The sequence below is a fragment of the Prinia subflava genome, chromosome 2, assembly GCF_021018805.1.
Source record: "Prinia subflava isolate CZ2003 ecotype Zambia chromosome 2, Cam_Psub_1.2, whole genome shotgun sequence".
In the NCBI taxonomy this organism is placed as follows: domain Eukaryota; kingdom Metazoa; phylum Chordata; class Aves; order Passeriformes; family Cisticolidae; genus Prinia; species Prinia subflava.
This window is the reverse complement of record NC_086248.1, coordinates 72,489,741-72,512,847: the sequence shown is the minus strand read 5'-3', so window position 1 is coordinate 72,512,847 and position 23,107 is coordinate 72,489,741. Positions and strand designations below refer to the sequence as shown.

At 42.5% G+C, this 23,107-nt stretch overlaps 3 protein-coding genes across 5 annotated transcripts in view; 2 read left to right on the top strand and 1 right to left on the bottom strand.

The window, feature by feature from the left end:
- TTC13 (tetratricopeptide repeat domain 13) overlaps positions 1-4,786 on the top strand; it is a 45,468-nt gene extending 40,682 nt beyond the window's left edge. For both annotated transcript variants that reach the window (XM_063390516.1, XM_063390517.1), the window contains exons 22-23: positions 1,156-1,235; positions 4,606-4,786. In XM_063390516.1, the coding sequence (XP_063246586.1) occupies positions 1,156-1,235; positions 4,606-4,729 (204 nt within the window). In that variant the 3' untranslated portion in view covers positions 4,730-4,786. The remainder of the gene's footprint in view (positions 1-1,155; positions 1,236-4,605) is intronic.
- LOC134547043 (uncharacterized) overlaps positions 1-7,591 on the bottom strand; it is a 13,575-nt gene extending 5,984 nt beyond the window's left edge. For both annotated transcript variants that reach the window (XM_063390532.1, XM_063390531.1), the window contains exon 1: positions 7,218-7,591. In XM_063390532.1, the coding sequence (XP_063246602.1) occupies positions 7,218-7,591 (374 nt within the window). The remainder of the gene's footprint in view (positions 1-7,217) is intronic.
- The window catches only part of C2H1orf198 (chromosome 2 C1orf198 homolog), a 22,048-nt gene continuing 6,506 nt past the window's right edge, over positions 7,566-23,107 (top strand). Inside the window, exons 1-2 of the mRNA XM_063390529.1 lie at positions 7,566-7,937; positions 15,235-15,285. Coding sequence (XP_063246599.1) covers positions 7,590-7,937; positions 15,235-15,285 — 399 coding nt within the window. The 5' untranslated portion in view covers positions 7,566-7,589. The remainder of the gene's footprint in view (positions 7,938-15,234; positions 15,286-23,107) is intronic.

Below are 23,107 nucleotides of genomic sequence, written 5' to 3'. Positions count from 1 at the left end.
GTACTCTCAGTGTATTACAGAGCTTTTAGGGCTTGCCTAGTAGAGATGGATTTCCAACTTCTCTTGATTTTTCCTTCCCCTCTGTATTCTGCTGAAGTTAAACTAAGTCCTAGTTTTTAAGTGACTACATTTGAATATTATACATCCTTGCTCAATAAAGTATTTGAGTATTATCCCACCTTCTTTAATAAAGGATTTCCTTTTCCTCAACAGTCGGGGGTTGTTAGCTGTATTACCTTTTCAGCATAAAAGAAGTGACAACACCTCTGTCTCTTTAATGTATTGTCAAAAGAATCAGTAAAATTCCAGTGAGAATCCAAGTTGTTGAAGAGAATACCCTGCATGGATAACTTAAGAAAGGGTGATTTTCTCTTTTGTTCTAGAAAGCCCTGAAAACAACGTACTCCTCTGAGTACAGTGAACTCTGGTAGCTTTTAAGAGCATACAGCATTTGCTTAGCAGCAAGAAAGCTTCTTTTCAGTACACCATAAGCTGGTATCTTCCCCATTCTGTGGGAGTTCAAGCTAAGGTAAAACATTTCCAAAGGGTTTCTTAAGTATTTTCTTAGGACTTGATAGAGAAGTATTTTGCTGACTGATTTTATGCAGGCTAGCAGAGTTTCAAGATTACTACTAAGCAGGATTTCTGACTTACAGGAACATTGGGGACAGCTTCACATTTGAGGATTTTTCCTGAAACAGAGTGCCTGAATACAAATAAACCCATTTTTTAGAAAAGCTTTCATGACGTGCAAGAAAGTGTTGAATGAAACTGGAATTTGTTTTTTGCCAGAGTTGTTAGAAGGTCTAAGACTTAAACCAGCATGCATTTTCAGGCTGCTCTGAAGTCAAAGGTGCACAGTAGCCAAGAATCCTGTTGTTGCCTGGAGAGTCATTCAGTACCCCTAGCCAGTGTAGCTTCCAGTATTGGTTGTGTTGGGGTGTGCAAACCCCACAGAGAATTTTAGTGCCTGGCTTGAATGCTGACTTCAAACAGAGGGTGAGGGATGAAGTAGTCAGGGCACAGACTGGTTTGTAAGCTTACTCCTGTCTTACCAGGAACAGAAGTAGCAAAGCCCTCAAAGTCTTTCCTGAAGTTGAGAACTTAAAAGTTCTATAATTTCTTAATATCTCTTTTGTTTCCTTGCATTTTCAGCTGGTTGATTTTGAAGCCATGACAGCACCAGGGTCTGAAGCTTTCAGCAAAATAGCAAGGAGCTGGATGAATCTAAAAAGGTAAATCTTTAGTTCAGATGGGGAATGGGGAAATAAATTATGAAAGACTATGTGTAAAATTCAAACCTATACTAAGAAACATTGCTTAGAAATTACAAATTTAGTAAAGGATTCAATGTATTTTTTAACACTGTTTAGGAATTGATGAGGCAAGATTTGCATTTACACACACAGTGGTGTATTTCTAGTCTCACAGAGTAGTTAGTAGTGTAGACATTCAGTTATGTATGTTTTTTGAGGAAATCGTTTGGATTAATGTCTTCATTTTATCCAGTGAGTCAAATTTGTCATTTTATGTTATGGCTAATTAGTAAATCTGGCAATGAGTGAAAAAAGCAAGGGGAAATCTTGACCCTTTTTTTAAATTCCTATGGGACTCTTCAAACTATATATCCAAAGTAATTTGCTTATCCTTCAGTTCTATTTTGAGAATAAGTGTTTTCAAAGTATGTAGACATTTTGAGTAAGTATGAAGAATTACATTACTTTATAATAAGTGCATAACTTTTGTGCCATGCTTCAAATTTTTGATTTTCATATGAATTTATAATTTAATACTGCATACATTGACAAGGAATTATTATTATGAATGGGGTGTGTTTGATTGGTCCCCTAGTTGTTATTCCCCATACAAAACCTAAAAATTAGGCCAGACACAACACCAGTTCTACTATGCTTCAAGTCAGGATCAAGACACTTTAAGGGTCCTGAGAGAATTGGCCAAGGTGCTTGTAGGGCCATCTATAATCTTGGAAACATAGTGCACATCAGGGGACATCCTTGGTTACTGCAGGAAAGGAAATCTCAAGTTCCTCTTCAGGAAGACCAAAAGGAAACCCAGAGAAATTGTCAGCTGGTCAGCCTCATTTTGATCCCTGGGAAAGTCATGAAGTGAGTCCTCCAGGAAAGCATTTCAGTTGATATGAAGGAAAAAGTCACAGAAAATAATCAACATGAGCTTGCCAAACATTCTGTGACCCAGTGATAAACCCCAACTTTTGGGGATGACGAGAGCAATCAACGTTTATTTTCAGTTCACCAAGAGTCCCACAATACTCTCATATCAAGACAGCACATTACAGTCTGGACAAAAGGACAACCAGATAGATTAAGATGATGTTTGGATAACCAGATTTAGGGGGTACTCAGCATTTTGGACCACACTTAAAATTCTGCATTCAGCTGCAGTAAAGACTATAATAAGCCAGAAAAATTCAAGAGAGAGACACCAGTATGGCCAATGGTCTGGAGCACATCCCTTAACAGGAGAGAGCTGGGTTTGTTCAGCCTCGAGAAGAAAATGCTTTGATCTAAGAGCAGCTCTGCAGGACCTGTGAGTGTTTAGTGGGAACAAATAGCAATGTGCATGAGTTGAAACAACGTTTAGACTTGGCATAATCTTTTCATCAGCAGACTGCCCAAAGAGGCTGTGCAGTCTCCACCCCCGGAGATTTTCAGGACTTGGCAGGATAAAGCCCTGACACCCTGATTTGACTTCTTGGTCGACCTTGCTTTGAACAGGATCTTAGAGGTCTGGTCCAACTTCCTAGAGATTGTGGAACTCTGCAGCTGCTCTTAGTGCCAAACACCTCATACTGATCAGTGTTGCTTAACTTTATTATCAGAGATTCTGAGCCTGGTGAATTTCAGTAGACTATAAAATCCCCTCCTTAATGAAGAAGGCTAATAAGATTCAAGGACATCTTTGTTAAACTTAGGCTAAAATTCTACTTGTAAATGAGTCAAATTCATTATTCATTAAGGAGTGACATTTCTAAACTACAGGTGTTGCAAGTTGTGGTTTTCATTAAAAGTAGTCTGCACAAATATTGAGACATGCTTGTATTGGAAATATAAAATATTTATGGTTCTCACAATTTTTTCTGTAATTCTCACAATTATCTAATTATCTTCTTTATTAATCCTCTGTTCATGCTGGCTTTGGTTTTGTGAGGTTGTTGCTTTTTTTTTTCCTTTTTGTAAAGACATATCTTTACCAAAAAGAAACTTCCTTCTTGGGAGTCAAGTCAGCTTAAGACATTTCAGTGCTACCTATGTGTTCCTGACTCCCTCAGCTGTACTGTTGAAACTTATGGGAATCCATGTCAAACCAGATCAGGGAAAACACTCATGTTAAAAATAAGTTTGCCAAAATAATTTATTTTTAATCAATACTATTTTGTAGTATAGTAGAACCTAGAGAATTGCTGGGTCAAATTAGAGATGTATAATAGGGGAGGAAATGAGCCAGAGTGGAGAAAATGCTGAAGTTGACTTTGCTGAGAAAAAAAAAAAAATCAGAAGAACTGCAGCCCAAAGGACTTGCTGTAATAATATGAAGGTAATTAGCCTGAGTGGCTAATTTGTCTGTGGTAGACAACTAATAGTGGACATGGTAAATAAGGCTGGAAGACCTAAAGCAATGCATTTTTTTCTTTAACTTCTGCTGCTTTGGAAAGCTCTTCTACATAGACATTGTTTTCATTCTGTATGGTGATGGAGTAGTCAAGAAAAGCAAGAGCTGTTCGTGAACAGCAGATTTTGAGAATCATTGAATCTTTATGGTTGGGAAAAAGCTTAAAGATCATCGAGTCCAACTGCTAATCCAGCACCACTGATCCATGTCCCCAAGTGCTGCGTTCACACATTCTGGATGACTTCCAGGGATGGTGGTTGCACCATTTCCCTGAGCAGCTTGTTCCAATGTCTTCATCTTTCCCATGAGGAAATATTTCCTAATATACAATCTAAACCTTCCCGGGTACCACTGGAGTCAATTTCCTCTGGTCTTGTCCCTTGTTAACCTAAGAGAAGAGACCAACCCCCACCTGACTACACCTCCTTTCAGGGGGTTGTAGAGAGCAATAAGGTCACTCCTGAGCCTCCTTTTCCCCAGGCTAAACAACCCCACCTCCCTTGGCTGCTTCTCCTAAGACTTGTGCTCCAGACCCTTCACCAGCTCCATTGCCTTTCTCTGGACTCACTCCAGCACCTCAGTGTTGTTGTTGTGTTGTTTTTGCAGTGAGGTGTCTAAAACTGGACACTGAGTTTGAGATGTGGCCTCACCAGTGCTGAGTACAGGAGGGGACAATCACTGCCCTGGTCCTGCTGGCCACACTGTTGCTGACAGAGGCCAGGATGCCACTGGCGTTCTTGGCCACGCTGCTGGCTCATGTTCAGCTGCTGTCACCCAGCACCCGCGGGTCCTTCTCTGCCCAGCAGCTTTCAGCCACTCTGCCCCAAGCCTGGACCTCTTGACACAGGTCCAAATTTGTTGGACAAGGGATGAAGCGAAGTCTGAGTTAATGTGTTAACTTGCAGGTAAATTATAAAACTCATCAAAAAATAACTTCTTTTTTTTCTCTTTCAGTATTTCACCTTCTTACAAGAGCCTACCATCAGTATCAGAGACTTTTCCAACCCTGAGAACGATGATTGAAGTACTAAATACAGATTCATCTCATTGTCTAAAAAAAACAATAGTTGTTGTATAATTTATACAAATAAAAGGCCAAGAGGGTACTGCTTTGTAAATTGTTTTGAATGGAAAATTATGGTCAAAATGGTTTGATTTTGTTTTGGTTTTTTTTTAATAGAACAAACTTATTTGACTATTTACCACTAGTAAAAGAAATGTTTCTGTGATTATATTAAAAAGGAAAAAAGAAGTAGAACAACTGCTTTTTCATATTAAGACACACTCTAACAGAAATAGTTATTCAGGGGCCAAACAAGAGCAGTAAGAAACTTGATCACAGTTATGAACTGAACATACTGCAGGTGAAAATTTATTAAAAGAAAAAAAGAAAAGCCATCTTCATTGGAAATAATGCTATTCCACTTCTCATTAGTTTTTCTCAAAGTCTCTGACTTCTGCACAGAAAACTTCAGAGCTCTGCCAAGTGTGAGTAACAGGAGAATACACAAGGATTTCACGTAGTGCAGTGCAGTGAAGGAACAGATGTCAGCTTACAAGAATGGGGTTCAAGGAAACATTATCTGGAAACAAACCAAACCAATTACTTATTTGGAGCTAGGCTCTTGGTGAGTAAATGTCAGAAACACAACACTCTCCCTTTCCTAGTACCCATTGATGGTGGTGGTTGGCAAAACTTATTAACAGGTTGACAGGACTGAAGTATAAATTGGGAGCACTAGCTGGTGTTCCTTGAGTTATTTTTGTTGGACAGACATGGCAGCAGGTTTCTGGAAAAGCAGTTTTCCTTAACCAAACCATATTAAAGGCAAATTTGATCACCTGTCTGTTTAGTACTAATGAACATGAATTCTAAACTTTCTTGAGCAGAATTTCTGTAAAGGGCAAAAGTAGATATTTCTTTGCAAGTAAGGATAAAGTAGGCTTGTAAGTTTTTATTGAAAGAACTGGGGTGCTGTCCATTTGTGACACAGGTATTCCCAACATTCTGTTCTTGAGTAGCTTCTTCTATCCTACCAGAAATAAGCATTATTTGCTTATTCTGTTTAAAAGTCTAGAAGTTTAAGAAACTTCTACTATATTTCATTAAGGAGGAAAGGAACTATTATTTTCCTGAAAAAACAGCAGCCTGGAAAATATGCCGAACTTTATACAATGATTGTGTTCTAAGGTGATCTTCTAAGCTTGTAAGTTTTGTTATGCCTTGTATTATTTATTGAGAAAGGGGAATTACCTTGGCACTTGACCAGACAATCTTGGGAACTATAAAAAGGAGGGGTTTTGTTTGGGGGATTAGACCAGAGGGAGTGGAGAAGGGGTGGTGCTGAAGAAAAAAACTGCCTGGGCAAACAAACCGTGTGCAATTGTCTGGGTTTCCTTGTCCTCATTCCTTACTCCTGTGACTGACTTCATCCCCAGCCCCTGGTGGCAGACAAAAGAGATTAATGGGAGATCACGGGAGGGTTGGGGTAATGTGTATTGCACTTCTTATGAGTGTGTGTGTGCCTGCAAAAGTGTTTCAAAGGCTTCTTTCTCTGGGCGTGATGCAGATGACTAAGAAAGCGAGCTCAAGTCAAGTGCTCTCAAACAAGTTTAACAAACAAAACAGGATTATATAACTGGGCTGGTATGTGATGACTTGGGGAACTGTAATTACCTCCTAAGAACCAAGTATGTGGAGAAATCTAATTATCATTTTCCATCCTCTTCTGTGTCATCTTAGCTGGTCTAGCGATACCATTTGAACTTTTAAATGGGAACATTAATGTATTGCAGCCCCAGTCATTTATCTATTAAGAATGATACTAAAGAAAGCAGAATGAGGAAAAAAATAGGCTAAGCAATGAAAAACCATTAAGCTGAACCTCAATATTTGTGCACCTTTGTAATATATTTTGAAGATAATAGAAATTCCCCTGCAACTACCTAGGCCAAAAGTCAAAATAGATTTAGTCTCACACAAATCTTCTGACATATTTGCTTATCTTAGATAAGCTTGGATTTTTTTGGTGGTTTCGTTTGTTTTTGGTGGTTTTTTTTTGTTTGTTTGTTTGTTTTTGGTTTTTTTTTGGGGTTTTTTTTTTTGTGGAAAGGAACTATGCTTCCCCCACCCCAGGAGACTGCTCATCTTTTGAGAGTTTGTGTGTGCAACCTCGGTCAATCCTTTGCCAAAATAAGGAGTTGCTACAGGAAACAAGCACTGTACGGCAAAGGAAGAGACCAGAAAACCTAATTATTTCGGCCTTTAGGAATCTATTTTACCAATGTAACCAAGCCCTGCTGCATTGTTACACTTAGGCTGCAACTTTACTATCAAATTAATACAGAGGCCTCAGACCATCTCGGACCGTAACTAGTGGAGTTGGACAAAAGCGCCTGTGTCAAGCATCCTTGTCTCAGCAGCTGCTGGCCCTTCTGCCGTGTTAAGAAACACGTACGACTTAGGAGTGAAGAAAGGCAGGTTCTTGGGCATGGTGCTCTGCCAGCTGAGGCAAGTCCTTTCCTGGTGCTCCTGGCTCCGGCAGCGTGGGAATACTACAGCTTACCTCCTCGGGAAGGAAGGGGAAGGGCTGTGGGAGACGAGCGCTGCTCCAGGAGCACTGGAGGGCCGCGGGGTCCACGCCATCGACAGTACCGAGCCCGCAGCCAGCCGGGAGGCGCTCGCCGGCCCGCGGAGGCGGGAGAGAGGCCGGCTCCCCGCGGGAGCGGCGGGCGGGCGGCGCCGCGGGCGGAGGCGGGCAGGGGCTGCCGCGGGCTGGGCGTGCGGGGGGCGGGCAGCGCGGGGAGGCGGCCGCCCGGCTTTATAGGGAGCCGAGGGAGGCGGCGTCTGCGGGAGGGGAGCGGAGGAGGCGGTTCTCTTCCCGTTCCCATCCCCGATCCCGCCGTGCGAGTGCGGGGCCAGCGGCGGCGGGGTGGCCATGGCCTCCATGGCGGCGGCGATCGCCGCCTCCCGCACGGCGGTGATGAACGGGAACCGGCCGCTGGACGAGCGGGAGCGCAAGCGGTTCAGCTACTTCTCCTCGCTGAGCCCCATGGCGCGCAAGATCATGGCGGAGAAGGAGCGGATCCGCGAGCGCTACGGGCCCGAGTGGGAGCGGCTGCCGCCCCGGCAGCAGGACGAGATCATCGACAAGTGCCTGGTGGAGCCGCACGTCCAGGCCCGCTACGCCGCGCACCGCGGCACCGCCCGCCCGCCCGCGCAGCCCGCCTCCTACCCCAGCCTGCGCCTCAACACCGGGCAGAAGGTGGTGCGCTTCGGAGACGAGGTACTGGGCGCGGCGGGGCGGGGAAGGGGAGGGGGCGCCGGCCGGGGCCGGCGGGAGCGGCGCTCCCCACCCCGGCACCGCCGCACGGGCGGGGCGCGGCGGCCGCGACCTCCCCAGGGCTCGGTGCCTTGGGCGCTGGGTGCCCGGGATCGCGGCGTTCCGCGCCGTCGGCAGCGCGGCGAGTTGCCCCGGTGATGAGCCCGATTGCTTTCCCCGCTCCCTGGCTGTGCGGGAGGGCGGGATGGTCACCCCGCGAGAGGCACTGGGGCACACCGTAAGGGCAGGGAAGGCGCCAGCAGCGAGAGCGCTGAAGCGGATTTGCAGGAAGGAGACTCGGAGAAGAGGACGGTCTCGGATCCCCCGACGCCCGGGGCATGACCGTGGCTGGCGCTGGACACGGTCCCCTTGCTTTAAATGGGCTGTAGGGAATGTTTACACTGAATTAAATCTCTTCCTTTTGGTTTCTAGTTTTAGACACGGTTAAAAATACAACACTGAAAACATTCCAGCTCTTGGCATGTTTGACACCTTAAAAAAATGCAGCCTGTTCCATGTCACATGCCAGGAAAAACAGGGGTGTGGAAAGATAGATGGCAAAAAGTATGGATTTTGAACCTTCTGAGAGCCATCTATGCAACGGTGAAGCGTGACAGCCCTGGAAATCCACAGTAAAAGAGTACCCGGTCTGGAGCAGTGGGTCATGTTACCGAGTGTGAGCCCCTGAAGAGGAAGGTCTAACAATGCTTGAAGAGACCTGACAGTACTCTTCAGATACCGTGTCTCTTATTCAGTGTATTGATTGCCTTTGTTTTCTCTTCTTTTACATTTCCATTCTTTTATTCTCGTATGATTACAGAGCTGGTTTCTTTGACTCTGTCCATATAATAACTTTAAGTGACCTATTGTTAATTATGTGGCTTCGGCCACGAAAAAAAATCTGCTTCTGCATTTGTAATCATCAATCCAATTTAAAGAGAGCAGTGCTGCTTTTAGCCTCCTCTCCAGTATCCCTTGCAGTGGGATTTCTAAGCAGCGTGTGGGGCACACTGATACTGGGCATCACGGTGCCCGACCGGCTTTGTGGCAGGAGGCTGCTGCCTGCGTGTCCCCTGTCAGGAAGGTGTGATGCTGCACTGCACACACGTTGTATCTAGAGCTTGAGAGCACAGGATGTAGCTCAGTTTTGTCTGGTTCATGATACCCAAAATTCTAGATAAATATTTGACAGTAATGGCCAAATAGAGGTGTAGAAGAACACAAGACAACAAATTTGTTTGTGCAAACAACCTTTGAAAAGAAAATTAAATCTGAAGTTAGTTGTGAAATAAGTTAGAGAGTATGGAAAAAAAATATGTTCAGTTCTCCCAGCCTTCGAGAGCTCTGCTGTGCTTTCTGCTTTGAATTATGTGGATCTGGAAGCAAAGCAAGCATGCTGTAGGCTGTTGTGCTGCACTCTATGGAAATAATAATTTCCTAAAGCATCTAGAGAGTCCATCTGAAACTGGGCAAATAGTTTTCTTTCCCTCTTCTCCCCAACTGCAGTTACAATATGGATAATGTTAGCGTTTCTGTAGCCGTTAACCAAAGAAGGCATGGTTCATCCAAATACTTGATACAAAGTGTTTAATTTTGGAAGAATCTGCCTCAACTGACTTCCTCTTTGACTTCCAAGCAGAAGTTAATATAAATTGTTCCTCCGAAGAAAAGAGATTCCACTCATTTTGGCATTCGCCATTTCCATTTTAGTTCTTCCAACTGTACTACTGAGCCTTGGAGCCTTTCCTGGCTCTTCATGTGATAGCTTCCTCTCCCCTGGCTCCCTCGCTGGCATTCGACCTGACTGCTGGACATCTGCCCTGGCTGACAAATCGCTCCTCCTTGCCTTGCTGTAGCAGAGCCGCTGCCGCCGGTCTCCTGCCGGTTCAGTTCAACTTCCCGGGCTTGCGAACGCTTGTCCTGCACAGCTCTGGTGCCTCCGTGTGCTGGTCAGACGGCTCAGGAGCTGTGCCCTGCTGCCTTTGTGAGACTCAGCTGCTGCACGCTCCGTGGTCACCCAGCCCTCGCTCAGGACCATTGGGCTGGTCCTGGCTGCTCTCCCTGGCTGTTGGTGTCTGGTATCCTAAGGCAAGGAAACAGAGAGTAGTCCAAATGCCTCAGAATCACTTGTGGATGTTGCAGCGCTTTCTGTGAAAGTGTTTTGGTCTGATGATGTTCTTGCTGATATACCTGCTCCAAAAGTTTCATGTTTCCAGCCACAGCTCATCTTCCCTGTTAACTGATGTTGAAATCTGTAGTGATCTACCTGTGCTTGCTTAAGCATGGAAATTTGATCTCTTTCACCTCATGTTCTTTGGAGGACTTGGTAGAAAGCAAGCCAAGGATGAATACTGAAGATACTGATTTACTGGTCCAGGCCTCTCACTGTTTCAGTCCCATTTTCGTGCATGTAACCATTATGATAAGGTGGTCCAGAGGATATATGGAGTGGTCTTGTATCTCTGGACAGTTGCTTCCCTCTTTCTCGCTCCCACCATTTCCTGTATATCTCTTCTAACGCCAAATTTATCTCCTGAACTCATAGCCCAGGACTGTAAGTTCTCAAACTATAAACATCTCCTACGTTTTCAAAACACCTTTGAGTATGTTGGCTGTGTGGGAAGGGTGTTACAGAACATAGACGTGCAGTAACAGGACCGTGGCATCCTGTAGCCATGATCCAGTCATTTTATAATGCTGGAGCACTGCAGCACCATGTGTGACTCTTAGCAAATGCCTGGAGTCACTGCTCCTTCTCTTCCATCTTATCCTCATTGCGGCATCACCAGTCATGGAGCTGGTAGTGGAAGCCCTGCAGGCACTGTGAACATGGTTTCAGAAGAGAGTTAGGCTAACAGGGTCGTTTCACACCCTAAAGAAATAAGTTTTGTCCTGTTTGCTGAGGATTGACTTGCTATCATCGCACATGAGCCCAGCACAGGAGACTGTTGCTTCACCATAATTTTCTGTGTCTAGTCAGCCCAGGCCTCCTGACCGAGGGCTTTTGGATTCTGCAACAGAGCTACCTCTTTCGAGCAAGCCTCCAATTGCTGGCATTTCTCCATTTATAATTTCTTCATTCCAATGCCCATAGCGGTAGAAATGAAGGTTAACTGAGCAGAGAGAAATCTGGAAGTACAAGCTGAGATTGAGTATGAATGTAATATAGGTGGATTATTTTTGAAATATGCCATAAACCATGAGGGGAATAGTTGGAAAACCAGCAGTATGTGAGAGGCTACCACTCTGCCCGCTGTAGTGGCCAGCCCTTGATAATGCAGCTGATTTGGTGTCAGTTGATGCCACTGGGTTCTCTCTGGTTCAGTGAAAGATAGTTTAGATATTCAGTTTACAGCAAGTTCTCACTATTCTCTTAATACCATCCCTCTTTATCCATAAGCATGTGACATACACATGGAGTCAAGGTCTGATTTTTCCTTTGTTTTTTTAGTTCTTTTTTTTTTCCTTTGAATGGGCATTCAGTATTTGAGCAGTAAAAGAGTTGGACGTGAAATAACTAAACTTTTCATTGGAAAAAATGCCATATGCTTTAGGAAGTGGTAAATGTTTTATGTGGAGGAAAGACAGGTAAGAGAGTTTGGTTAGCTCCATTCTTTGTGTTTTAAGAGGGAAGCTTGACTTACCTGCCTTTGTTTTGTTTAGCCTTAAGAACTTTGGCAGCAACCAAAGGATCAACCCTTTTAAACGCTACTTAAAACTGCTTTAAAGCAGCAAATAATCACCATAGTAAAACCTTTTAAGTTGTGTTTTTTAAACACCCAAAAATTAAAGGCAGCATCTGAGTGCAGTAAAACCTCAATAACCAGCGGGTCCTGTTCTAGTAACGCTTCTGAGAAGCATTTATTGGTGAGTTTGTGTCTTGCCCAGCTACCGTCAGCTGTGCTGAACAATGCTCGTGTCAGACACACAGGCACACTCCAACCAGTGTCTTCCATTTTGAAAATCAGATGTTGTTTTGCAGCAAGCTGCCTACATATAGCAAATGTAATTTGTGATTCTTTTTTGTATATTTTGCAGCTGGTTGTTAAAGTCAAGTGTATGACCAGATTTTTGCCTCTCTTTCTCATTCGTCTTTTTCATCTTTGAAATATCTTGCATGAGGCCTCATTTCTTATAAATAGGTTCCTTTTTTAACCCTGGTGAACAAAAGTTTATTTATTTGCATTCTTTCTGGAAGAAGGCATTGTGTGCTGAAAACAAAACTGATCAAATATGGATTTTTTCTATCTATGTTGATGACAAATAGCCTTGAAGTCTTTTTCTCTAGGATTTCCAGTCATAATTCACTTTTGTTATTATTGAAATAGTTGATTCTTTTGCTCCTAGTTTATTCAAGTATGTAAGAACTTGTTTATTCTACAGAAAGCCAAATTTACTTCTCATATTTTGTTGGTGACAAACATGAATCAGGCAGTTTAGCTAGCACAACACAATTCAACAGTATCCTATCTTTTCACTTGGTCCTCTGCATGTTCTTTGTGTGAAAACATATGAGGTGGAGGCCACAAACTTCCTTCCCTTCCCTGACAATGGGTAGAACTTGTCAACTCTCCCTCATCCTAGCCCCAAGTACACTTCAAATCACCACAGACATCAATTGTTTGAAGGTTTGTATCCTCCAACCATGTCTTATCCTATTTTATTCTTTGCTATATCCCATGGAAGATCTTTTGAATGTGGACAGAGATCCTCAGCGTTACTGGCTCTGAGGTGTGCTGGGCTGTACAGCCCGAGGTGCAATGAGCTATCTTTTTAAGTAAAAAATAAAATATATGATCCTTTTCTTTTAAGGAACTGCTGCCTAATTACTTCCATCTTATATAATCTATGAAAGTCTTAGATTCTATCTCTGACCAAAACTTTTAACAACTGTTACCAAAATTAATTAATTCCAGGAGCTTTTTGCTTGCCTGTGCTGGAGGTCGAGGTTACAAGTTGCGGTGCCAACAAGGACAGTGATGGTTGAGAAGACATCAGCTTCTGTGAAGTGGGAGGCTGACTTGTTCTGTCCTGCAGGGAATGATGAATCCTGCTGCATGAGAGCCTGATACCTTCACTCTGCCTCTCCCATGCTGCTTTTCCATCCCTCTGTGGTCAGCCTTTTGTTGTCAGGGCTGGCTCACGGCAGCGGTGCCATCGCTGAGTTGAGGGTGTGCAGGGAGTTTTGAGTAGAGGTGTCCCTCCCTGTGCTGTCTTCTCTTGTTTCAAATACAGCAAAATAAAGAGCTGGGTGGATTGGATCCAGGACGAGGATGAACTTGGCTCACTTTCAAGTTTAAAATTGGTTCCCAGCTGGTTTGCTTGTCCTGTAAATGGCGAGAAGACAGAGCTTCCTTAAACTCTCTAGATAAAACCCACTGGCAGCTATGGCTACACATCTGGAGCTTTGAGGTGCTGTGACTGCACATAGCAGTGTTACAGTGTTCTCTGGACTTCACTTCTGTCCTTTACTGCTATGGTTGAAGTCAAGCCCTGATTTATTCAGACCCCATGCAGACAGAAGTGTTATAGCCCTGCCTTGTGTGTGAGACTCAATCCAATGGTTAGGTTCTCCCATCTCTCTTTCCTTCTGGGCTGTGATTCCTCTTTCATGCATGCTTCAGAAATGAAGATCCAACTCCATTTCAGAGGCAAAGGATATTGTCCTAGAAGGAGTTTGAAATAATTAGACCTGCTGTGAGGCATCACACATTGAGTGGTGTGGCATTCCCATGCAGACAGCAGCACACCACAGTGCAAATGCTGATAGATACTAAAAAGCAGACTTTTGCTTCCTTTTTTCCTTAAAACATCTGAGAATCTGTTTCCTGGATTGAGAGAACCTGTATTACATTTGTGTTCTTGGCAAAAACTTCCTGTACCAAATTTCCTTTTGGCCACAGTATGTGATCAAGCAGAGCCCAGGCCTTTCCTCTTAGATGAGCTCTATCAGGCAAGTTCTTTTTAAGAGCATGGGATCACCCTCAGGTATACCACAAATACCTTGCTGCCAGAAGCCCTGTATTTCACAGATGAGTGATAGTTGGAGTATGACATGTTTTTATGTTCAGGAGATGGTTTTAGACACTTCTAATCATGATCTCATAGCTCTTGGCCATAAAAATCTCCCTGAAGTGAAATAAGAGGGGGTAGATCAGGAGAATGTTATCAGATGTCTGAGAAATACATTTCTAGAAAGGCAGAGACCAGAAATAAGAAAAAAGCAGCCACAGGGGAATGTGGGAATGTTGTGTTTTGTTAAAACATTGTTGAGTTCTGTTATTCTTTGAGCAGCAGGAGTGTGAAAATCCTGCATGGTTACTCCTGGCCTTTCCCTTTCCATACAGTGTTCCCATTCCTGTTCCTTCCCTGGGGTGCAGCGGTGTCCACAAGCAGTGACCTGCTCAGGATGGAGGGTGCAGTTCACTGCCCCTACCCATGGGACCATCCAATGTACCAATGAGTCCCAGCCACAGCTAGGATTAGAAATGCAATCATGGTGTTGTAATTCTTCAACAAATATGAAAAAATCATTTTTCAATTTATTTTCCACCCTTTCATTTTTCAGTGTGGGCCGCGTGTATTTTCTGGGGGGCATGCCTAGTATGAAGAGATCGTTTAAATTTTCAGAAATGCAGCTTCTTAGAAGAATGGGTTTCAGATTTTGTGCTGTGGGTGCTGTGTGGCTCCTTCAGCACCAGTGAATACTCATTGCAGAGCAGTGTCACCGACGTGGTGCGATGGTGTGTCCTGCTGGGGCTGGGCCCAGCTGTGCCTTGGCCCGATGGCCACCCGGCTGTGTCACTGCCCCACGGCTGCCTGGTTGTGCACGTGCTCTTTGGTCTGCCAGCGGGAGGAAATGGGGCTTGATCTCCCTCAGGCCCCTTCTCCTTTTGTTGTTTCTGTCGCTATGTGTTGCTAGTGGCTACCAAAGAAATGCCTGGTAGAAAACTGGAAATATAATACATTTTAAAGCTGTTTGTGGAGAAACCATTTCAGGAGATTTAGACCCGGTTAAACCTTCATATATTTTGTAGATTAAATTGGTATAGTATTGATAACCTTCCCCTCAGAGGACCTGCTTTCAGTCAGTCTTAAAATGTAATCAGTGCCATCTTTAAGCAGTGCTTTCACTTTATAGTCAGTTCTGTAGCAGGGATTGTTATAGTTCCAGCAGTGTAACATAATGTCACATGTGTAATGCTTTTGAGAAAATGAAGCTGCTCTTCTGATTTTTAGTCATTCTTAAATTTTATTTCAGGACATAACTTGGCAAGATGAACACTCAGCTCCGTTCTCCTGGGAAACGAAGGTAAATAAACAGCTTTTTTTTTAATGTTGGTTTGTCATTTTGTACTGTTCCTTCTGCATTTATTGTCTTCATTTTGATACTTGATAGATTAATGTCAACTTTATTCTATGCAGGCTGTATAAAGTGACCATCCTGGAAATGAAACAGGACTTGGTATGCTTTGATTTACATCAGGAGAAGCACAAAATGTACTTCATGAACTAATGTTCTGGCTTTGACTGCAGATGTAAAACCAATTCATTACAAATTATTTGAATTTTTGGTTGCAAACTTTTTAATCAACTTTCCATGTTTAGTAAGACCCTTGTCTCAGATACTGTATAAACATAGCTGCATTTCACTTTTGAAGTTAGGAGTAAAGTAGCTAGAAAATGGTGTGAGAAATGTGCAGATATCTCATAATTTGACTGGTTTCTTTCTGAAAGCCTGTCTAGTACTTCATCTTTTTATTATGAACTAGAATGTTGTCTTAGGGCAAATGTAGTGGAACTTGTTAACCTAGGGCCATGCTAGAAGCATTAAATTATTTCCTCTCCAAAAGACTCCTTAAAAAAATAACATATTTTGCTGTGGTGGGTTGGTTTGGGGTTTCTTTTACACCTCATTTTACCTCTGGTATTTTGTCAAAGCATTATTTATGATGGGATTCTCATATGGCTAACACAGAGCCAAAGTTCTCCATCTTTCTGAACCTGCAGCATGAAGTTGTGCCGTATGTGTGTGTGGTGGGAAATCAAGTTTAGTTCTTCTTGTTGGAGAAATTCTGTGAGCAAAACCACAGCTCAGTGAATTGTCTCTCTCAGTTGGGTATGGCCAGCATGTTAATTTAATCACACATTTCAGACTTTGTGGGTTTTGCCTTTATCTGCCAGAGAAAGCTGCTACTGCCCTGTTCCCCATTTCTTTCTTTCTTTTTTTTTTTTTTGCCCTTGAACTATGTAGATAATCATGTACGACCTTATGAATATAATCTTAGCCTAATGCAGAGTAATTATTTGGAAATGCCAGTGAATACTAAATTAATCCAGTTGACCTGAGATTTAGCCCTCCCTGCTCAAGGTCACTGCCTGTGGCTGCACCCCATCTGTGCTTTGCAGAAGCTGATTAACCTATAACTTGATGTGACTCCTGGGCCCTGGCAGCCTGCAGAGCTGCAGTTCAAGAGAAACCAATGCCAGTCTTCACTTGCCTTAGAACTCCTTTAAAAGCTATGATGGTTCAGGAACCAGTGGAGGATTTCCTGCAGTTGAAACCTGGTTGCTCAGGCAAGCCCTCCTGTCTTACAGAACCCTTAGAAGAAGCAGCCACTGGCTTTTTGTATAGTATTAAAGAGGTTTTTAACATGGACATACTTGGGTGAAGCTCCCAAGAAAGGAAAAAATACCAGAAAAGTGCTGACCTCATTGACAGTAAGGTGAAATAAATAATATGTTGGAGACAGTGGTGTTGTCTTTCTCACTTATCGGTCCAAACAAAAAACCTCAGGTTTGGGAATGTGGCAGCCATAATTTTATTTTTAAGCTCTGTCTTGATAAGATATTGTAAGTTCTGAATACTTGAGCTTCCTAGAGATCCTGCTTCATGTAATGCATTGAGTAGTGATGCATGATGAGATATATCTGCAACAGGAAGGCATTTCCTCTTTAACTGATAGTCCTCTTTTTAATGCTTGTGTGTCTACTGAAGTGGTTTTAAACCCAGCCTGTGCCTTATTGCTTGCTGATGAAGGGTATTTCTACTGTCCTCCTGGTGTCTCAAAATGAGAGACCAAGGGGATAAATCCACCAGTTTCATTCTTTACTGTAGTGAATCGAGGAACACAGAATGATACGGGAACACTTGTGTGGACACTGAAGAGAAGTGAGGAGGGGAGGAGGTTTTTTAGAAGTAATTGTCGAGGCTGATTGTGTTTCCCTCTTCCCCCCTCCCTCCTTGCTGAGCAGAAATAAAAGCTGTGCCAGAGCTGTAAGGTGAAAAGTTGCATGACTTTTTTCTTCAGCAAAAGTCTAGAGAATCCATTTTGTCTGGATTTACAGGGTATGGGTTAGTCGGTTTCTGTGGATTCTTCCTTTTGGTTTTTCCCCAGTGCCTCATATTGTATCAATCTTTCAACCAAATCCTTCCACTGCCGAGTCTTCCTTTTCAAACCTGGAGATCTTGCTTTGTCCTTGCTCTTTGATGTTCCCTAACCAGTACTTTTATGAGGTAATACTGGAAGGCAATTTTTAATGAGGTAGCAGCTGAGGAAAAAGTAGCCTGACTCAAGTGGTCCCGTGTGAGGAAACCTGGATGAGCTGTCCAAGAAGGTTGGTGTGTTGTAATGCATTGTTCAACGTCCTGTGAGCCAGACCTGTTCCCGCTGTTACTAAAGGCTGCCCAGCTCTTTCCATTCCCTGAGCTCTACCCCTGATGGGTTGTTCTTTCCACAATACTCTTCTCCCTGATCTCCCTTTAATGCAGAGCTTTTTGTTTGGTTTGGGTTTTCAGCATGTTATTGCCTGAATGTGCATGAATATGCTCTGGCTTACCCAAGGAAGGGAATGTGGCTTCTGCAGTGCAGAAGAAAGTAGAGATGTAAATCAGTAAAACCAACAGGGTGTTTTTGGTTTTTTTTTAACACTGAGACACAGAAAATACTCATTTTGCTGGTTTCTTTTTCTGTAACTAACATGAGGGAAACCGAGAGGGTAGTAAGAAGTGTAGAGAAGAGGGGAGGGCATGTATTCTCCCGGGTTGAAGGCTCTCAGCTATAACAGTGATGCCAATGGGGATTCTAGCTGATAAGGTATGGAAAAATTTTTCTCACTGTAGCTGGTTCCATGGATTCCCTACTTCCATGATAGTCAAACTTACCCAGAGAACAATATATTGAATTGCTGTCATTTTGTGCAGAACATTGTTGAAGGGCTTGATAAATTCACTTGTGTCACAAGTAAACTTTCTGTATTCTCACTTTAAACACAAATGTGCAATATGGCTGCAGATGTTCTTATCACAACAAACACTTGCATGAATATCTCCACTATTTTTAGATGAGTATTTCTTGTCTCACCTTTTTATTTTTAAATCCTCAAACAAGGGAAACAAAGTAGAGCTGCAATGTAAGTTGCCGAGTTAGCTGTTAGACAGCATTTAAAATAATATTTTTAGTAGATAGCGATAACACTTCTCAGAAGGAAAAGTTGGGAATCAGTGAGTTCTCTTGGCACTGCAAATGGGCTGACATTTTAAAACTAAAGATTGATTTGGAGAGAGTGATTTGGTTCATGGGTGGAGCCCTCATGGACAGAACATGTCTTGAAATGTGGGTTACACTTTTTACTGGAGCTCTAGCCAGGTTTATGAATTCAGGGCATTCTATTTATGGCTTCAGGTTTACGTGAGATGAAAGATGACATTTTGGCTGAGTTTAGCCTTTGAGGTTTCTTGGTTTGTTTGAAGTAAAAATTTAGTGAAACTCAGCATGGACCTCAAGATATAAATGGAAAACAAGAATCATGCCTGAACTTGGAAGTAAAATTTCTCTGCAACTCTTCCTGAACTCAGAACTTCATGGTTTTTGTGGTTTTAGATTGGGGTGTGGGGAGGAGGTGGTTAATTAATTTAGTAATGGACAGAAAATATTTCAGTTTGCCACCTCAGTTAACACACAGATTGCACTGAGCAGCATGGGAATAAATTGCAATTTACTTGTGATTCATGCTATTAATGAAAATAGGTTTTATTCTAAATGCTTTAAATTGACACATGCATATCTAAAGATTTCTTTTTCTTGATACAGGTAGAATAGTTGACAACTCTCTTCTATTTTCAACAGGCCCTCACCTCAGGTATTTGTTGAAAAGAGAAGCCACTGAGGTGTGTTTAAAATAAACAAACCAAAAAAAAATAGAAAAGTGAGGAAGTGACAAGCTTCAATCACTTCAATAATCCTCCCAATAGGGAGGTTGCTGCCTTGCTATCCATATTCCCTAATTATGTTGCTACAGAAGTGATCTAATCCCAGCAATGATTTAGGAAGAAAACAACTATGTTCCACTTTTAATAAACTCAGTTTACCGTTTCCTTTATCTAAAATTGAGGCAGTCTTCAGTATCCTTCTTTGTACAAGCCCTGGCTAGTGTTTTGTTTTAAATAGGAAAACAGTTGCAGAAGAGATTTTTTTTTCCTTCCTTCCTTAGCAGCATGATATTATACTTGTTTGTTACAAGCTATAATTTGGTGTGATTATTTTTACCAAGCTGGCATAAATGACAGCACTTCCTTGGAAGGAGAGTGATCCCTGAGCTTTTGAGATTAGCCTTTCCTTTCTGATTTAGACTACATATGTTTAAAACATAGTGCTGTAAAACTTCTGTTGACTTAGTTCTCAAACAGAAATACCCCACCAAACCCAACTTGTGGTAATAGAAGCTTTGTTCAAAGTTTTTTTTTTTTTTCTGTAAAGACAAGTGTAAGGACCCAGTTAATCTGCACCAATCTTTGTTGGTTTTGAGCATAAAACCAGGCACTGCCAGCACAAGCTTCCTCAAGCTAGCCAGGAACAGTGGCAGACTGGATTGGGTTCATATCAGCAGAGTACAGAATGGAATTTCCTCCAAAGGTCCATACTATAGAACTTTGGCATTGTCTTTTTGTATGGACTAAAATTACTTAGATTGGTTTTGAGTGCTTTGCTCTATTTTTTGCCCTTGCAATTTGCCTCTGCTGACCTAAGGATTTCTTTCAGACTCTGAAAAAATCCCAAAAACACCCACGGTGTGCACAGGAAACAAAGCAAAAACTGCAGCTGCTTTGGGCCCTATATTTATTTTGGTTTTGTCCATTCAGCAAAGCAAAGTCATCTTCTAAATCTTTTAAAGTTGGCTTTCTTACCTCTGCATTTATCAGGCTGTGCTTAAGTTGCTTTCGACAGTGTTTCTGTAGTCTTTGTCTCAACAATTTGGATTTTTCAGCCTGCCAAGCAAAACAATTTGTTTTGGCTGTATTTGCGTGACTGCTTAGTAAAATACTACACATTCCTGATGAGTGAATAAGATGCTTTAAAAGTTCCTGGGTTCTTTGTGGTCATCTTGTTTTTAATATGTCCTTATGAACTGAGACCTGATTTCACACAGTATTATTGAATCATGACATTCTCAGTGTCTGGTGCCTCTCTTTCAGCATACATTGGTTCCCATGAGCATATACAGCCACTGCTACAATTCAGTGGATTATTGCTGCCTTGAGACTGAAGTTTGGTCTAAAAATTTAATCCAGTACACAAAATTCCTAAATGCCTTTGTATGGTCTGTTTAAGGAAAGATGGACATGCAACCTCCTAAAACCTGCAATTTATAGTATTATTTATATTTATGATACAGAAAAATGGTCAAGACAGGGCATCCTTTAGTTAAACTCTTGCAGTGGTTTGGGACCAGAGGGATAAGACTGAAAAGAGCACAGGCTTCTAGGTTTGCTTTACCTCAAAATACTTCTTTGTGCATGCTTTCACATGCACTCTCTCCCCTCTTTCTCTTAATGTGTTGAGAAAGACTTGCTTGTGCAATATCTTGAAAATACTACTGCTGTTAATAGCTTTTATTTGAATTCCAGTAATTTCTAGAAATTACAGTTGAGACTGTACTAGTCTGTGTGTAAGCTCTTGAGACTTTCTGGGCTGAACAATTCCCAGAAATACCATTTGGACAGATGGTAGGAAAAAGAAAATATTTTTATTTTATTCCTCAGATGGGGAATTACACGTACAGAAACTGCAGCTTGTGTAAAGTAATACAAAATCAATGAAAGCAGCGGGGAACTGAAACCCTCTCTCTAGAATCCCAAACTGAGCCTGGATAAGACAATTCACTTTTGACCATGAAATCACACCCCACTGTTCAGTGTGTGCCTCCCCAGGGTGGCAGCTGTAGAGTGCCACAAGTGCAGTTCTGCTTCTGAGCGCTGCATGGGCACAGCCACTCTGCCCCAGCCTGGGGAAGGCAAACCTCCACAGCTGAGCTGGTACCCTAAGGTTGGCCGGGGCCAGGAGAGATGTGCATCAAGATATTCTCATGGCTGGCAAACCTAAAGGAAAAGGACATTTTTGGAGGGGGGAGATGGGAAGGTTGCTGTCTTTTAAATATCATTTCCTTCCTTCTCCTGCTGACGCAACCAATTGCCAATTTGCATTCTGATGTAAGAAATTGAGAGCAGAACTCTAATTAAAATCACATTTGTAGTGTCTAGTGACTCATTAGAGTGTACAGTACTACTCATTACTTAGATGTCAGCATAGGGTGTTTCACACATGGGCCTTTTCCGTCTCTGTGAATTTATCTTCCTACTTAGGCTGCTGCTTTGTTGTTTGGTTTGTTTTTTCCTTGCGGGGGAGGGTGTTTTATTGCCAATTTTTTGACAGGAGGATATTGCCTATTAATCATTTTCTTTCGTCAGCTACATTTCTTAGGGGTTTAGATGTGTTAAATAACCTCAGAAGTCAAACAGAAGCATTATATATTTCAGGGAAAACACAATGTCTTGTGACTGGTCCACAGAAGTTCTTGGCTTCTGGAATTAAGTGCTGGAAGCAGAATTATCCGTGTGACCTCTGGGAGCTGTCTTTACATCATGCTGAGACACAGTGCTTTCAGAACCTGTCGGGGTAGTCTTGTCTTCTTTGCTTTCCTTGTGGGAGAACGAAAACTCCCGAAGAAGTATTTTCATTTGGATTGTTCCGTGTCAGGCCATGAACTGTTTGATCTCCAAAGCATACCATGAGACAGATATGCAGTCTCAAGTGTCAGGTGGTCCTGTCTTCTGAAACGGGTGCACCCCGTGGTCTCTGCACAAAGGGCAAGGAGGACATCCTCTGCAGAGCAGGCATCCACCAGCAGCTTGGGAAGGTGCAACTGCCTGAAGTGCTGCTGCAGTGCCACGCTCTTCCCTGCGCTAGGAGCTATGGGCCACTGCCAAACCACATCTCTGAGCTGATATTTTGACCCATAAAAAAGAACATAAAATATCACCACAGTCAGTGTCTTTAGCTCCACAGCCTAAGAAGTTCTCAGAAGGCCTGGCTTTGCTTGTCTGGGTGGCTGCTGTTGAAATGCAGAGCCATCTTGTTGGTTTACTTTTTCTAGTGTATGTTTTAATAGACCCATACTTCCCTTCCATTGGTGTTTTTCCAGGATTTTATTTCCAGCACTGTCCTGGTGTGCCTGGGGGCTGTGATAGCCACTCTGCACCCTGGGCACTGATCTTCCCTCTCCCTTGGGCTGGGGGTGAAGGAATCACTCTACTGAAAGTGACTGCTGCTGTGATGGCCTTTAGCTACTGTCATCCCTAGTGTGAGCCCCAGGACAGGCTATTCAGGAGACAGCAGACTGCTGCAGGACAAAAAGTAGCACTGTTTTAATTCCTACATGACAAGTTTTACATGACTTAAGTCTTCCAGGATGGGGGGGTTTAACCTGTCTTTGATTTTTAGAATCTTTTGTTTTTTCTCTTGGCTACTGGGGAATTGCAGGTCTATTTTATATTGTGTTGTGGGTTTTTTTTAAGCTGGGATTTCATCAGTTCTAAAATCTTAAAGCATCTTAACTTCAGGGTGGTAAATCACTGTTCAGTAGTACTGCCAAATGAGCTTAGGGGAAATAAATCCCTATATTTTAATATAGAGAATGGCAGTCACTGTAAATAATCCTCAACACCATTGCATCTGTGGTTTGTTTATGCAAAATTTATCTACGGATAAATGTCCTGCTCTTTATTTTACGTCATGACTTGTATAAAAAAATAAATCAGAGCACTAAGGTTTTTCCTCATAGTTTTTTGCAGGCAG